This window comes from Sinocyclocheilus rhinocerous, unplaced genomic scaffold (genome assembly GCF_001515625.1).
Source record: "Sinocyclocheilus rhinocerous isolate Xijiao unplaced genomic scaffold, SAMN03320098_v1.1 scaffold1352, whole genome shotgun sequence".
NCBI classification, from domain to species: domain Eukaryota; kingdom Metazoa; phylum Chordata; class Actinopteri; order Cypriniformes; family Cyprinidae; genus Sinocyclocheilus; species Sinocyclocheilus rhinocerous.
In genome coordinates, this window is record NW_015656168.1 from 184,621 (window position 1) to 201,050 (window position 16,430).

Consider the following 16,430-nt stretch of genomic DNA (forward strand, 5'->3'; position numbering starts at 1 on the left):
ATTATTAAAAATTTTTGTACAGGCAGAATTCGGCTATTCTGAGACTTACGCAGTGCTGGGGGAGGAACGTCGATCGGACACTTGGTACATTCCCCTCGATGCCCCAGAGATACTGGAATTTCTCTATGAGAGAAAGAAAGAGAACGAAGGGAAAATGTGAGAGAAAGATGCTCCAAAATTTCACTGAACACATCTGAGATACTGTAGCTCAACATCATCAGGGAAATACAAACAGAATCAACGCAGATTGACAGTTGGGAAGGAAACTAGGACCTGTCTCAATTGTTCAGGCATGATCCAGACTAGAGAGATATGGTACATGGGAGAAACATGTCACATTTTCATCAGAACTTTATTGATGAAATTAGCACTTACAGGCTTTAGCATCACCATTCATCCTTCATGAGGACTAGGTTATGTCTGGGTCAGCAGTGACAGTTTCAAAACTCCTTCAGTCCAAAATAACAGCACAGCCGACGAGACAGCAGATTGCTTTGCATCACTGATTACTCATCTTACAATTAACTCATTTGTCATTTAGCTGCTTTTATGCAAATTGGCTTACCGTACACTTACTACACGGACAATCCCCCTGGTGCAACCTGTGTTAATGTGCTTTGCTGAAAGACACTACCAGGTCAAATAATTGGCAAAATTGCACCAAATCGAATTTGTTTCCTGACAGTCATGCTCAGTTGATCGATTGTGCCATTTTAACACAAAAAGCCTTGTGAAAATAATGAATATTTTACTGTATGTTTTCTAAGTTTTTAAATATTATGTAAAATTGTGTTTAATTTCAGCAAATTTACATCAGTGTTTTGATAAACTATTACAGTTTTTGTTAATATTTTGTTTTACTTTAGTTTTAAAGTGTCAGTAATTTTGTTGCTTTGCCATTTTTATTTTTTTAATATGTCTATAGTTTTTTATTTGATTAGTTTCAGTTTATGTAGCTTTAATATCTAGTACTTAATAAAGAGAAATGTCACTTTGGCATCTAGCTGAAATAAACTACTTAATATTTTATTTCAGTTAATGTTTATTTTATTTCAAGTAACAAAATGGATTGGTTTTTATTTGGGTTGGTTTTAGGTAACTATAATAACTCTAATCTATGTAAAGCGTATTTTGATAACAATTGTATTTAAGAGCTTATTTGCAAAATATGGAGGGAAATATGGGTATTTTTATTGTTTTATGAAATATTTTTTTCTATTATAAGAGAAAACAGCCTGGCCTACATTGATTTCCTGTAAATCCTGAATATAGTACTTCAGGTGGTGTGAAAAAAAAAAGATTTTTATCCCAGAGAAATACCATATCGGTCAACTACTAATGACTTTATTTGTCAGGTGTAAGTATTAAACTTAGCAATCTCATACAGGAAATAGGAAAACTGTGCCTTTAAATAACTGCTTTAGCTGGTAAGGTGATACAACCGAGAAAATATGGGCCAAGAAAGGTGCCATAGCGCTGACAGGGCACACACACACATTCACAAACACACAGTGGGCTTAGTGCCTGCAGAAATGGGGCAGAAAGAGAAGCAGCAGCACCATCGATCTCACTAGTGGTGCACAGCGTAAAAGACTGGCCGGAATTGTGGAAAATGCTTGAGACGACAACAATAATTCTGCACCTCCATCTTTTTCTTTCTTTCTTACTTTCCTGCCTGTGCTGTAATTTAGGCCAAATGTCCTGAATCACAGCATGCATGTTCCTGAAACACTCTGCCCTTCTTCTGACATCACTGAGTGCACTTCCTCTCCAGATAGTAGGAGACTGGAAGGCTGTGGCTGGCATTTGGGAACACAGGCTGTGTGAGAACTCAAACTGAGTCAACAGTGCTGTGTGCAACACACTATATGAGTAAATGACAAATGAAGATTGCTGTTTCCATGGTGACGAAGGGGGTCCCCAATGATGTCAGAGGGTTGATAGGGTGCTGCCTGAATGTGCCATCCGCTGTCAACAAGAAACCTAAAACGGCAATGTGTGTAACCGTGTACACATACACATACTGAATTTTGCCCAACCGTGACACATAAACACAAATAAATGTACAAAACAGTGTACATAAAGTGTACAAAACTTTAATAATTTCTACACTTTCTTCACTATTATTAAAAATGACTTTTTTCCTCAATAACAGACCAATAATTTCTTAGTGATCCGAATGCATTTACTGTACACTCACTGGAGTCAGTTATGAAACTAATTAGTAACCAACCACAGTTTAACGCCCTCAAGATCTAAGAAAACGAGACTAGTGTACCAGTGCAATCTTTTAACATTGTAAAAGTTCTCTGGAGGTTCACAGAAATGAGGTAAGCACTGATGAGCATTTAGTATGAAACACTTCCTGAGTTCTGCATTAAGATTTATTTATCTCACAGAAAATTGCAGACAGAACTGCAACCTTAACAAAGCACTTTCAGTCAAGTTCCACTGCCTGCCCTCAATCTGTTATATATATTGATGTGCTCATAGAACAAAGACTTCTTTCACTACATTAACTCATATTATAAAGCCATCTTTTTACATGTCCACACAGTCTATGTACTTATCAGGGTAATGCTAATAATCAACGATATATGGCTTGTTGCATTAATATTTGGTTAGTTAACTAAATCTTTCTACATGTACACAATACTATTCAAAAGTTTGGGATAGGTAAGATTTTTTTAATATTTTGAAATTACTCTATTTTGTTCACCAAAGTTGTGGTGAGCAAAATAGAGTAGAGTTATTTGATCAGAAGCATAGTAAAAAGAGTACTATTGTAAAATATTAATGTGAATAATGCTAACATAAATAATGCTGAAACAGCCACTAATTTAGTCTTCAGTGTCACATGATCCTTCAGAATTCATTCTAATATGCTTAATTGATGCTGAAGAAACATTATTATTATTATCATTGTTGAAAACAGTTATTGCTGCCTAATGCTTTTGTGGAAACTGTGATGCTTTGATGAATAGAAAATTCAAAAGAATTCATTAATTTCTTAATTTCTTCTTAACTTTTGAATGGTAGTGTATACCTGAGTGCTCTGTGAAAACATGCAAATGACAAAAGTTTGACTCAAATTCATACTTATTTAAACTTGGTATTCGTACATTAATTAAACAATTCATGTTCTGTTCATTTTGAAAAATGCCATTTGTAAAGGTAAAATGTGAATGTGAAAACCTCACAGCTATGTAAGGATAGTTGTCTACCTTTTTGGCACCTACTATATGATTCCTTAAAATGGGATACAGGAACAAGGCAAACATTATAACTATTAAATTATACCTATGCATCACCCTGACATACTGTATAAGACCATGAAATCCACACTTTGCAAGTGATAAATCCATTGTAGTTTTTCAAGAGAAACCCGAATGCTTTATCCCATGTAGATACTGAAACAGTAAATGATTCCAATTATGTATTTTTAACGGAAATTGTATAACCGACTACAAAGACAGGTGTAATCTCTGATTTATTTTAGTACATCGCTAAACATTTTTCTATTATAAGAGAAAACAGCCTGTCCTTCATTGATTTCCTGTAAATCCTGAATATAGTACTTCAGGTGGTGTGAAAAAAAGGATTTTTGTCCCAGAGAAGCCATATCACCCTGCAGCCCAAGACTGGTCTCCCACTGAAGCTAAGCAGGGTTGAGCCTGGTCAGTACCTGGATGGGAGACCTCCTGGGAAAACTAGGTTGCTGCTGGAAGAGGTGTTAGTGAGGCCAGCAGGGGGTGCTCACCTTGTGGTCTGCGTGGGTCCTAATGCCCCAGTATAGTGACGGGGACACTATACTGTCAAAAAGCACTGTCTTTCGGATGAGACGTTAAACTGAGGTCCTGACTCTCTGTGGTCATTAAAAATCCCATGGCAGTTCTCGTAAAGATTAGGGGTGTAACCCCGGTGTCCTGGCCAAATTGCCCCCCTGGCCGTTGTAAATCATGGCCTCCTAATAATCCCTAACCACTTGATTGGCTCTATGACTCTTTCTCCTCTCCACCTGTAGCTGGTGTGTGGTGAGCGCACTGGCGTCGTTGTCCGCTGCTGTCACATCATCCAAGTGGATGCTGCACACTGGTGGTGGTTGAGGAGAGACCCCCCACATGATTATTAAGCGCTTTGGGTGTACAACAATACACAATAAAGCAGTATATAAATGCATCATTCATTCATCGCGCCAATGTCTGTCTTCTCCTTCATCTCTTTCGCTCAGTCACTGTACCTGTCGTCCATTAGGTTTGGATCCCTGCAGACTGCAGTGTCCCAGGCTGCCGTTGGGGGTGGTGGCACAGCTGCTGATGATCTGGAGCTGTTTCTCAGCACGGTCGGCCCGGTCCAACAGCTCCTCGATGAACTGCTGAAGACGCACTTTAGCATTGGCTTCACGCGCAGCCGTTTCCTGCAGAAACTGGTCGATCTGGACCACCTCTCTGAGTGAGGAGGAAATGAACGAGAAGGAGAAAGAAATGAGGATTACTGTGAAAGGATTGAGTCGTCTCAATGGTGATAGCTTCTCAGTTGCTCTTGATCAATTTTGTAATGAGTATTGAGTGTGTTAAAGAGCACTAATTATATAAGTACATGTAACTCTAAAGATATGGTGGCATATAGATGACCTGATGCATCGCTACCAACAGCATTTTCTTTTAGAGAAATGAAACATGAACATGCAAATTTCAAATGGGAAAATGGCATCTGATACCATTTTCTCCCTCCCATTTGCCCCTTTTCTCATACTTGTTTATCTTCTCTAGCATTCTGCAAATCCCTGGAGTGTGCGTACAGCCAATGAAAGCACAACAACTGCTATCTCTGTGTAGGAAATGTCTCTGTACACAAACACTGGCTTGCGCTTCTGTCGACACCATCACCTCAGCTATTCTAAGCTTCTCTCACACTTATAGTAGATTCTCACACAGTTGGACTTTTCATTTTCGTACACCAACAAAATGATATTTTGAGATACTGACATCTTGAGTATTTCATCAACATAGGTTGCAAATAACGTCATAAGCCACAGTGAATATGCAGCAGTTCCTGTACTCAAGGAAGAGGCTTTAATTATCCACATGAATTAAAAGCATTTTATAAACTAGGAAAATTAATGTGCGTAAATGTGATCTCAATGGCATTTATGTAACTGTGTAATCGCAAAAGATCCTCTAAGTAAATAACTATGATAAAGATCAGGCTCTATTAAATTATCATGTAAGACAGACTGTAGTCTGCACTGCTGTTTTTTTATATCATGTTGGTATTATTATTTCCAGTATGTTTCTCTTCTTGTGCAATAATTTATCATCACCAAATCAAGACTTACGTCACTGATCAGTAGTGAAATCAGGGGACAAAAAGATCCACTGAAAAAAAAAGGTGCTTTATTGTTTTGCAGATTTGCAGGGTTGTAAGGATTGATTAATACAGGATCTAATGCTTTATGCTAAACAGAACTAAACAGACTTGGAACGTGTGGTGTTATTGATAAAACTAAAACTATTACAAAGCTAAAACTATTTTAAAAAATCATCAAGCTGAAATAAAATAAAATATAAATATTAGATGTAAACAAAGATTTAAATGTAAACGGATATTAGAAATGTTGTCTCTGCAACTAACTGGAATAGGCATGAGTTCGAAAAGTACTAAAACTAAAATAAAGCTATATAGAAATATTTATTTAAAAAAGCACATCAAATTGAAACTAAACTTAAAATTAAAACCTGAAAATATAAAAATAAAAGCTAGCTCAAAATGTTAATAAATAACAATAGCAGTACTCTATAGGGCCACGGGTAATAATATATTCATAATACTGAACTAACACTGCTTGAAATAAAAGTCATGCGGACCACTTTTATGGTCTATTTGTGTGCAATTATGCCCTATTCATTGTTACTGCAAAGAAAAGAACATTAAAGCAACCAGTACATTATTCAAAAAAATCTCCTTTTGTGTTTCAAAGAAGTCACACTGGTTTGGAATGACATACAATACATTTTCTTTTTTATTATTGTTCAGTTCAAAACAGTCATTCTGCAGCTTTTTCTGTATCTTGTGTAATTACTTTTTGAATGACTCCTCTCTATTCACTCGACTGCAGTGTTCTTACTGTAGTAAAGGTCAACAATGTTTTTGTTTACTAACAACAGAGAGAATGACAGTCAATCAACAGTGTAAACGAGACTAATTAGAGGCCCAGTAATGTGGAGGCAGGGCAGATCAGCATGTGTTCACTGCGTGCTATACCACGCGCACATCTGCATATATTACGTCTGCTTCAGCCCCTCACTGTATCTTGAACCACAGTAGTGACTTTTCAGTGATTAAAGGGCTGGCACCTAATTTCGTTGGTCAGCTTGATAAATCCGTTTATCTACCCACAATGTGTGGGGACTCTCAAGGGAGAGTAACACTGTGGATCAGTGTGTGTTTGTATTAAAGACCCCAGGGAAACAAAATTGAAGTTTTGTGGATTTAAGTCCATGTCTATTTGCATTGAGACTGTCTCTATAAGAGCAGGCCTATACACCTACATATGCAAATATATGCATTTTATATTCTATGGCCTATGCAGGGGTGTACGCAAATTTTAGATAATAAATGCTAGCAATTTTTAGCAACAAGCGGTTTGATATATCCTGCCCCAAATTCCAGTTTTAAACAATATGCCCGAATGAATGGTTACTTTTGGCCATCAATGAAGATTCTTTTAGAACCAGATGTAGTTACAGCATCTACCAGGAGGGGCTAACAGAGCCATGCTAAACAGACAAACCCTTGACTTCTTAAAGGGATAGTTCACCCAAAAATTAAAATTCTGTCATGAATTACTCACCCTCATGTCATTCCAAACCCGGAAGACCTTTGTTCATCTTCGGAACACAAATTAAGATATTTTTGATGAAATCCGACGGCTTTCTGAGCCTGCATAGACAGCAATGCAACTACCACGTTCAAGGCCCAAAAAGTTAGTAAGGACATCTTTAAAACAGTCCATGTGACATCAGTGGTACGTTCCATTGCTGTGTGTATGTGTGCAGCCAGTTTTGTATTTTTCTAATCATGTGTACTTTGTGCACTTTGAATTTCTTGGCGCTAATTATTTTGTCCACATGGTAGCAACAATGGCCTGGGCTTATGTAATAAATACCTTCAACTCTAAACAAGTACAAAGACATTTTTGTTGCCAATAACTATATAGTTATATATAATCAGGTCTTGACATTAACCCCTGCCAAATCCAGGTAGATTTCAGTAGTGGTGTGTAAAGCCCCGTTCACACCAAGAATGATAACTATAAAGATAACTATAAAGGGTTTCGATGGTATTTTTATTTCATCTTGCCAATCCACATTATTTTTCCCGTAAGTGCGGTCATGGCCATTTGTACATTTTATGGGTCTCTGGCTTCTGGTGTCATTCGCTTCCATCTATTTTTAGTTGTATAAAACAGCTAGTTTTGCTGCTTGATATTGCAAACTGGTGTGTCTTACCATATTATTTTAATGTATTATCTTAATTATGAACACACCGGTTTGTAATGCAAACAGTTTTACCATTTACTGCACTTTGTTATTCTTCTTGTTATTTCCCTACAGCTGCTAATGAACCGGAAGTTTTCAAGCCTGTCTGCTGTTTTGGTTCAGACCAATGTGAAAATGGACCCATATATTTATGCAGCAAACACACAGCTGTAAATGTGATCCAGTGGATTGATAAGAAGCTAATGTGACCCAATACGTAACATATAACTAATATATAACATAATTATTCATAACCGCTCATTTTACTAGTGTTTAAAGAAAAACATTTCAGTGGAAAAATATCACTAATCTCTGGTGGTGGCATCCAAAGCTCAAATCAGATAAGAAATTCTGCACATGCATATAACTATTCTCCACTGGAAATTAATTATCCATTTGTTGGAGACAGTGGAAAAGCAGCTTAACACTTCTCCAAGCAGATGCAGTTATGGAGCAAAAAATTCAAAAAGTCCAAATGCTGGCCGATTGATAGGCCCGGTCAATATGTATAGGTTTAAAGTGAACACAATTAAGCAGCAGAAGAAAGCATGGACAATTAAGTGAATTGAAGCAGCATGACATATTACAGTGTGTCTCCCGCTGTCTGCCCTAATCAAAACTCTCCCAGTGTAGCTTACAGTCCTGGAGCTGACTGAAGCTTCTTCACAGGGGAACATGAATACAAATAAGACCGCCAGCCCCAAAAGCTGATATCTAAATTCCAATATGCTACAAGCAAAGCACGCTGGGTGAAGCACCCTGGCTTTCAGATTCACACTGTGGGAATTCAAACAAGGTACGGTGGTTTGAAAGTGCTCTAGCTTGTGTCAGCTAATAAACTTAACCTTCACTAATGAGCACAAACATACACGTTCACAAGCACACAACCTCTTTATAACCGAGAACAAATAATTTAATATCTCAACTCCAGGTCATACCCTCAAGGTTTGAACTGGAATGTTTGACAGAACTCAGTCTGATTGTAGCGCAGAGAACACAGTCAGACTGACAAGAGTGTGTGATAACCTGTGTGCCTGCTTACTTCCACACATCCCTTATCTAAAAACAACGGATTAAAACTGCTCAGATATGATGCTGCCAGTGTTCAAAAAGAAACATTCCACCCCAGAAACCAGTTGTGCTTGGACTCCAAGGAGTAGCCGTTTGTAATGCCTGATCAAAAACAATATTAGCTGGTTGTAGATAATCAAAAAAATCCAGTTATGCATTTATAGAAGTGGTTATCATAGAACAGGAGATGTTTATAACGTTTACATTAAGATATGACAGAAGAACAGAATAATCAGGTAGTGCTAGGGTCTAACCAGTTAAGATTTCTGAGCATTTATGCATCTGGCATAAGTCTTAATGTGATTTTTTTTATTTATTTTTTTAAATCAAGCACCAAATAAGTATGTCTGGTTAAATCTGACATCATGCATCACTATTTCTAAATCCAAATGGGTCCAAAAAGCAAAAAAAATGGAAAATTAGAGAAAAACACAAAGACAGTGTACTTATCTGTTTTAATAAGGTTAAGTCACAGTGCTTTGTACAATTTGCTTTTTTCGGGATTCTCTTATTGGTGTAGATTTCTTTTGCATAATCACGAGTAATGTACTTTTTCATCAATAATTTCGCTGTTCAACATGAGTATTTAATAATGCTGGCTGATGGCTTCAACAAAAGCATATAACATTGATTAAAAACCTCATAGCTCACAGCAGGTCTGTCTTTAAAGGTCTCCAAGTTATTGTTCAATATCAATAGCCCTATGGAGAACATTTTTACTTTAGGAACCCAACTGCTGCAATAAAATCACTTTAGTTTCTGGGGGACTGGATTCTATGATGGTGCTGCTCAACCTTGCAAGACACCACTGCAGCTGGCATACTGAGTTCAGTTTGTATTCAGACCATTCTAAAAAAAATAAGATTTTTTTTTTTTTTAAAGTAACCTTGATTTTTCAATGACTACACAGACTGGTTTCCAGACTGGTTTCCATGGGAACAACTATTGGTTGGATGTCAGATATGTCTTTAAACAATAATGCTTTTAACTGCTACAACAAAGAATGCATGAACAGTGCACCGGGAACATTTTTACTTAAATTTAATAAGCCATTTCATTCAGATTGAAAGAATGATATTCCATTAACATAAGGTTAGGTGACTAATACAAGATGTTCTGAAATATTAGTTACGCAATACAGAATGAAATATGTACAGATGTGCATATGAAGCACTCAAAAAATATATATATATAAATCAATGTTTTTCTATATGTTGCATACTAGATTTTAAAAATTGTATGATATAGTACAGAGTATGCAATATATCGGTTAACTACACTGAATGACTGTCACAAGGGATGTGCAACACTACATCTGCATTTTAAGCGCTAAGACCACTAATTCAATGCATGAAAATGAATTTTCTCAGCTGAAGCAAATTTTCTACAATTTATGAAGTGCAATTCAGAAAAGTCTGCATTTCATGATTTTGCTAAGGCTGTTTGCAAACACTTTGCGATAAGCTGATAAATACTGATGAATCCAATGCAGGGCATCAGACATAGACAAATGAGAAACAAAGACGTCGCCTGGAAATAGGAATCGTACATCTGACATTTAACATTCCTCTGCACTAATGCAGTAACAATTATTTCAAGTGCACATAAAAATAGCAGCAGAGAGCTAATCAGCAACTCACTGTATTCACAATAGTAAATGATTATGTAACGCTGTAAGCAACACAGTCTCCAGACAATATGAATGATAATTAGATGCAAGAAACAAGAAACAAGAGTGGTTAATGAGATGAAATTAGAGAAGGGCAAAAATGGGGTCTTGGAATGCTTGGAAGTATTGCAGATTATTAGTGTGACTAAATTGCTTTAGTTCACACTACAGAAGTGCACATGCTATCAGTCACTCATATAAGTAGTAGATTTTTGTTTTTGCATGTTACAAAATGTACAAAGCGAATTTTGAATTTAAGAACAAATATTTTCAGTTTAACTTTCTGAATTTTCAATGCATCACTCTTCTAGGCAATGCCAACAAGCTCATGTCCTCAAACTGTGCCTGTCCTGTAAATTTCAACATCGGTATGACAGGATAGGTCACACAGAAAGACAGAGACAGCGGAAAGAGAACATTAGCAGAGATTTGTATGCAAATACAGAGAGGTTATTATATGAGCCCTCTTATGAACAGAATACTAAAACACACACATATAGTATATCAATCTGTCATTCACACTTCTGCCCTCTTCAAGATGGATACTATGGCATCACAGAGGTACTCTAATTGCAAGACAGATGAATTAATCATGATCTACAAACCTAAGTTTGTATAATAATGGCAGCCATGGACACTGGATCTATCCATTCACATTTCAAATAGCTGACTAGGACATTGTGACACAAATGAGCAAGCAAAGATTTCAAGGATGATCTTTGTTTAATTCGAAGCATGAAAAAATCGCTGTGCCACAACAAGGTAGTTATGTTGCTAATAAATCAAGTTAGGCTTGAAAATGTTTTTAAAAGCCTTGAAGTCTGTAAATTCGTTCAGTTACAAATGATAGTCAGAATAGTCTAAAGATCTGTTTAGCTTGAAAGCTCCAGAGGACATACAGTTAGGCAAATAAAGCAAAAATCAGCAAGTGAGAGAGGAAGCCAGAGTCTGCAGAGGAGAAACAAGAGATCAGCTGGGATATGAGACGCTAACAAGATCGAGGTGACAGTGAGAGGGAGAAAAAAAGAGAGAATGGAGGAAGGGTACTGAGGGTCAAAAAGCAGAGAGGTGAGAGAGGGAGAAAAGAAATGAGACTTCTTTCTTTCTACCTGCCAGCAGTGCGTGACCGGTTTCTCAAGAAAGCTCTAATCCACAGGCAGCTACAAATCAATCACAGTGGGTGTATATTTCAGATGAAGTCCTGCTGAGAATATCCCACAGCATACGAGTCTCTAAACTCTCTAAGCTCAATTGCACCTCTCTTTTGGACTTCTATATCCAGTATATGAAACAAAATCATTTTGGGAGAGGTGATATTTTATTTGAATGGCTTTAACCTGGGGCTAAATGATATATAAAGGAAAGTATCATTTTAGAGCATTTTTCCACTTTATTTTTCCCTATTCATTCTTGACAACTAAAATACCATTTACACTCAATGAATTTTATATTTTAATACTCTCTGATATCTGAAAACTGTCATTTTCTGGCTTTTGGTCAGAAAGGAAATCAGATGTTATGAAATTGAAAAGACTTTGTAACCATAAATTGGAATTGAAAAGGCTTGGTGATCTACAACCTTCTAAAATACATTATTATTTCATGCCTTCACACTGCTTAGCAATCAAAGTTGAGCTCATAATATCAACTGAAATACAAGTTATCTGATGGACTCCATTTTTCACTTTCCCACTCCATTATGACAGAGAAATCTTGCCATGATAACATGAACACGTATTTGCGACTACGCTGCTACAGAGAAATACAGCTAGGTAGTTGGTGCCATTGCCATTATAACCGCAGAGCGGAGTGGTAAAAGAACAGGCAATTAGAGGCAATGGCCCGTAGGGTGAAGGGTAGTTCAACAGCTTATAAGAGGCAGTAAAAACAGGTCTCCAGAAAACAGCATTAAAGGAATAAGGGATCCAAGAATGAAAATTCTGCCACTATTTACTCACCCTCATGTCGTCACAAACCTGGACAACTTTCTTCTGCAGAACACAAAAGAAGATATTTTGAAGAATGTTGGTAACAGAACACTGACAAGACACTGACTTTTCTCAAATTATTTTCCTTTGTGTTCCATAGAAGAATATAAGTTTTGGAATGCCATGAGGGAGAGTAATGATGACAGAATTTAAATTTTTTAGATAGACTATCCTTTTAAACAATCCATATGCTGTCATTTAATTTGGTGTCTGGACCATTTCAGGTTTTCATTTCTGGACCAAATTCGAACTTTCGATTTATCCATGAATTCCAAAAAAAGCCTTAAGCAGCACAACTTTTTCTGCATAAGAAATGTTAATTGAGTACATAAGAATGATTTCTGAAAGACTGAAGTAATGATACTGAAAATTCAGCTTTGCCATAATAGGAATAAACTACTTTTTAAAATATATTTCAATTAATAATCAGTACTTTTAAATTGTGCTGTTTACAGTAATGTTTTACAGCATTTTTCAAAAACATTTAAAAATCTTACCAACCCCAAACTTCTGAATAGTAGTACATGCAGCATTATTGTTCTGCTTTGTTCTGCATCCAGCTAAGCTATACAAATGTACCAAATGCTTGTCACACCAATAAAGCACACTAAACTGTAACAGCCATGAACATGAAAAGCCTGCCATAGAGCAGATTAAATATGACTGGAGACATTCTACAGAGATGCTACAGTTGCTGGTTTGTTAACTGTCTTGCTCAATTGCTTTGTCTAAATGAGGCTAACCCGTGGAGCTGTTAAAGACGAATCTAGCATTTCTTCTTTTGTGAAAGCCCTGCTTGCTCCAACAAAGAAACTTCTGTTGGAGAGCCCTAGAGTGAATCAAGCATTTGAGCAAAAACAGCAAGGTCCATGCAGTCAAGAACATTTCTCATTATTTCTTCAATCAAAGCCACTTTTTCCTTATTGTAAGGGGTTGGTCATGAAAAAAGGTGGGACGCATGTAACTTACTGTTGTTTGTGTGTGAGCTCCTGCTCCTTGTTAACCAGATCCTGCTTAAGGCTGGCCAGCATCTCCACAGACACATCCACTTGCCGTGAAAGCTCAGTGGCCTTGTCCTCCAGGTCTTGCTTCTCCTCACTGAGCCTCTCGCTCTCCACCTTTGCCTTTTCCAGCTCAAAGCTTTTCCTCTCCAGCTCCGCCTGCAGACGGCCAACACGCGCCGCGATCTTCTGCTCCACCTCCTCCGACAACTTCTCGAGCCTCTCGTCTAGCTCGAGCCTCCCAAACGCTCGAGCTTTCAACCGAGCCAGGCCCTCCTCGTAAGCCGCCTCCACCGCACTAGCGGCTACGTTAGCGGCCACCGCCACGGCGTTGTTCCCTGTGGAGGACAAGGCGTCGCCGGAGCTCATGGCTGTCTTCACCAGGATCTCGCCCAGAGGAAACTCCACATTGGGCAGGTAGCAAGTAGTAGATGAAGGCGTAAGCCCGAGCTCTTCTGCAGAGCAGGGCAGTTCGCGGTAAGGAAAACGAGATTCGGCGGCGAGGGCTCCGTCGGCCACTAGGGGGAGCAGCGCAGCGGCATCGCATACGCTGTTGGACTTGGACAACACATACAGGGTCTCGTAGGTGTGGTTGTACTCAAGATGGGCACGTAGAGACGACAGGCTCCGAAAGCGTTTGTGTTCCCCACAGCGAGGACAACGGTACGGCAGGTCCAAAGAGGCCATTCCACGCTCCCGTGGATGCCAGGATGGAGCAATCTCTCACGCCACCAAGCGCTGCAAAAAGCAGGCAGGGACAGCGGCCGGGGACGACATAGGACCACTCATCTCAGACGCGCTGGGTTTTTCTGCGGGCTGAGCAAGGAACAACAGATCATCACACATGCTCCCTCTGAGTCACAAGTTCTTGATTTAGCTCTTCAATAAGGTCCTGACTGCTGTTAGGCCTATTTCTGGCACTTAATCGGTTTTCCTCACAGTCCAAAACTTTTGTCCTAGTAAAAGAGAGAAAAGACACACAAAATGAACAAATATTAAAGCTTGCAGTTCGGGGTATCTGCAGGTATCAGCACTTTGGATTTATTACTTTTTAATACCATTTTCAAGATCTTGAAATATTTTCAAGGGGTCATATGACAGTGCTAAAAATAACATTATTGTGTATATTTGGTGTAATGAAATGTGGTTTAAGGTTCAAAAACACATTATTTTCCACATACCGTACATTATTGTTTCTCCTCTATGCCCCGCCTTTCTGAAACGTGTCGATTTTTACAAAGCTCATCGTTCTAAAAAGCGCGGTGTGCTCTGATTGGTCAGCTATCCAGTGCGTTGTGATTGGCCGAATACCTCAAGCGTGTGACGGAAATGTTTTACGCCCCTTACCATATGTGGAAACACACAGCGTCTCCACGACATGGTGGCGGCGGCAACAATACTACAGCGAGAATAAATGTTATGCCTTCTTTCTTCACATAAACATTTGGGCTGTGTTATGCAGATCTTCCCACAAAGTGACGTAGATATGTGGGGGCGTATCTGAATGAGGCATTTTAGGAATGCGTGGTTGAGTCTTAACTTTTAGATTTGAATGAGGCATTTTAGGAATGCGTGGTTGAGTCTTAACTTTTAGAAAGAATATCTCGTTGGGTTTGCGACTTTACTGATCTTACCTATGCACAGCTTGTAACACTTCAAATAGAAAGGAAAACATGAAATCGAGTCATATGACCCCTTTAAGGCCTGCTCATCACGTCTATCGGCTTCTATGCGAAGACACAAAAATCCCCCTGCTGAACAGATACATATGAACAATGGAACATTTTTACAAATTTGTTAAAATGTTACATTTACCATCATTCCCTCAGCAGCTGTTAAATTAAGAAATGTAAGACATTTTAAGACTTTTTTTTAAATTTTATATTTAGTATATATCGCTTTATGTGAGTATACTGTATTGTATTTATAGCTTGTTATATTTACAGCAATTACAATTTTTTGCTTAAATATGCGTTGTTATGGAAAATTGTAAGGTCTGAAAGATATATTAACAATATGTATGTATGTTGGGTCCATTTTCATTTGGCTATAATTTAGCAGTTTAAATATACAGGTTTATTTTACTTATTGGAACAATACAGATGACATTAAAAAGTCACATTTATTGACCAATACTAATATGACTACCAGTACTGTGCATCCCAATTTCAGTTTGATTTTGCAAGTATTGGAATCTTCTGTCACAAAAATGTCAGATTTCTTATGTGTAAACTAGTAGCTTTCTATAAAGCTTTCTGATTCAGATGTTTAGCAAACTCAGTGAGCACAGGATGTGTAGACATGCTTTGCTTGCAACCTGACGAACATAAAAGCTGATATCAGCTCACTGGAGGCATACATTTATAACTGTGCAGTGCAATATGCAGAATAAAACCACAGGTTAAATATAAACCTCTGTTCCTGAAATCTGCACTAACTGAAAATCATTCCTTTTATCAATTCTAACAAACCCTACTCTTTTTTTGGATAATTTCCACTTGGCTGAGTGTAAAACAACCACGGGACAATTTAAAGCAAGAGTTGAGAAGTCAAAGATTTTAAGTCGACTAATCTCTCTGAGTGGCTTCAGCCTCTAAGGAACTGAGAATGGACTCACATGGAGCTGATTTAGCTGAATATGCATTTCTATGCACTAATGGAAATTAACATATTATGTCCAGGCCTCTATCAAGTAAGTATATCTTTCAATATGCCACACTACAAGGCGATTACTCAATGTAATGTTTGGCAATAGTTCAAGGAACAGTCTCTTAGAAGCTTAACAACACTGCAAAGGAGGCGCCTATTGTGTGAAATTATTGGTAGAAGGTCACATGGCTTGATAGTTCATCTAACTATTTCCAAAGAGGTACTTCATCAACAAGGTGTAATTAATCCCCATTAGTGTTCTCCAGTCTTTTATACTGTTCCAATTCCCACCCTTTTCATTCCCACAGTATTGCGAACACTGCAGATAAGAATAGGCATGAAACTGAAATGATGAGTATTTATCCTGCACACTTGATCCTGGAATGAATTTCAGGCTGAGACTACACTGAAAGAGCCAGTCATATTCATTCAACTGGGGATTAGATGAGCACAATTAATTAATTAATCCAAGATACTGAATCAAATAATCTGCCATAGTAGGTCATGCACA

The 16,430-nt window shown here is 37.9% G+C and overlaps 1 protein-coding gene across 1 annotated transcript in view; it reads right to left on the reverse strand.

Annotated features, from left to right (window-relative positions):
- fbxo41 (F-box protein 41) overlaps positions 1-14,222 on the reverse strand; it is a 36,938-nt gene extending 22,716 nt beyond the window's left edge. Inside the window, exons 1-3 of the mRNA XM_016527279.1 lie at positions 13,239-14,222; positions 4,241-4,448; positions 50-123 (exon numbers count right to left, since the gene is read on the reverse strand). Of these exons, the coding sequence (XP_016382765.1) occupies positions 50-123; positions 4,241-4,448; positions 13,239-13,957 (1,001 nt within the window). The 5' untranslated portion in view covers positions 13,958-14,222. The remainder of the gene's footprint in view (positions 1-49; positions 124-4,240; positions 4,449-13,238) is intronic.
- Positions 14,223-16,430: the final 2,208 nt, after the last annotated feature.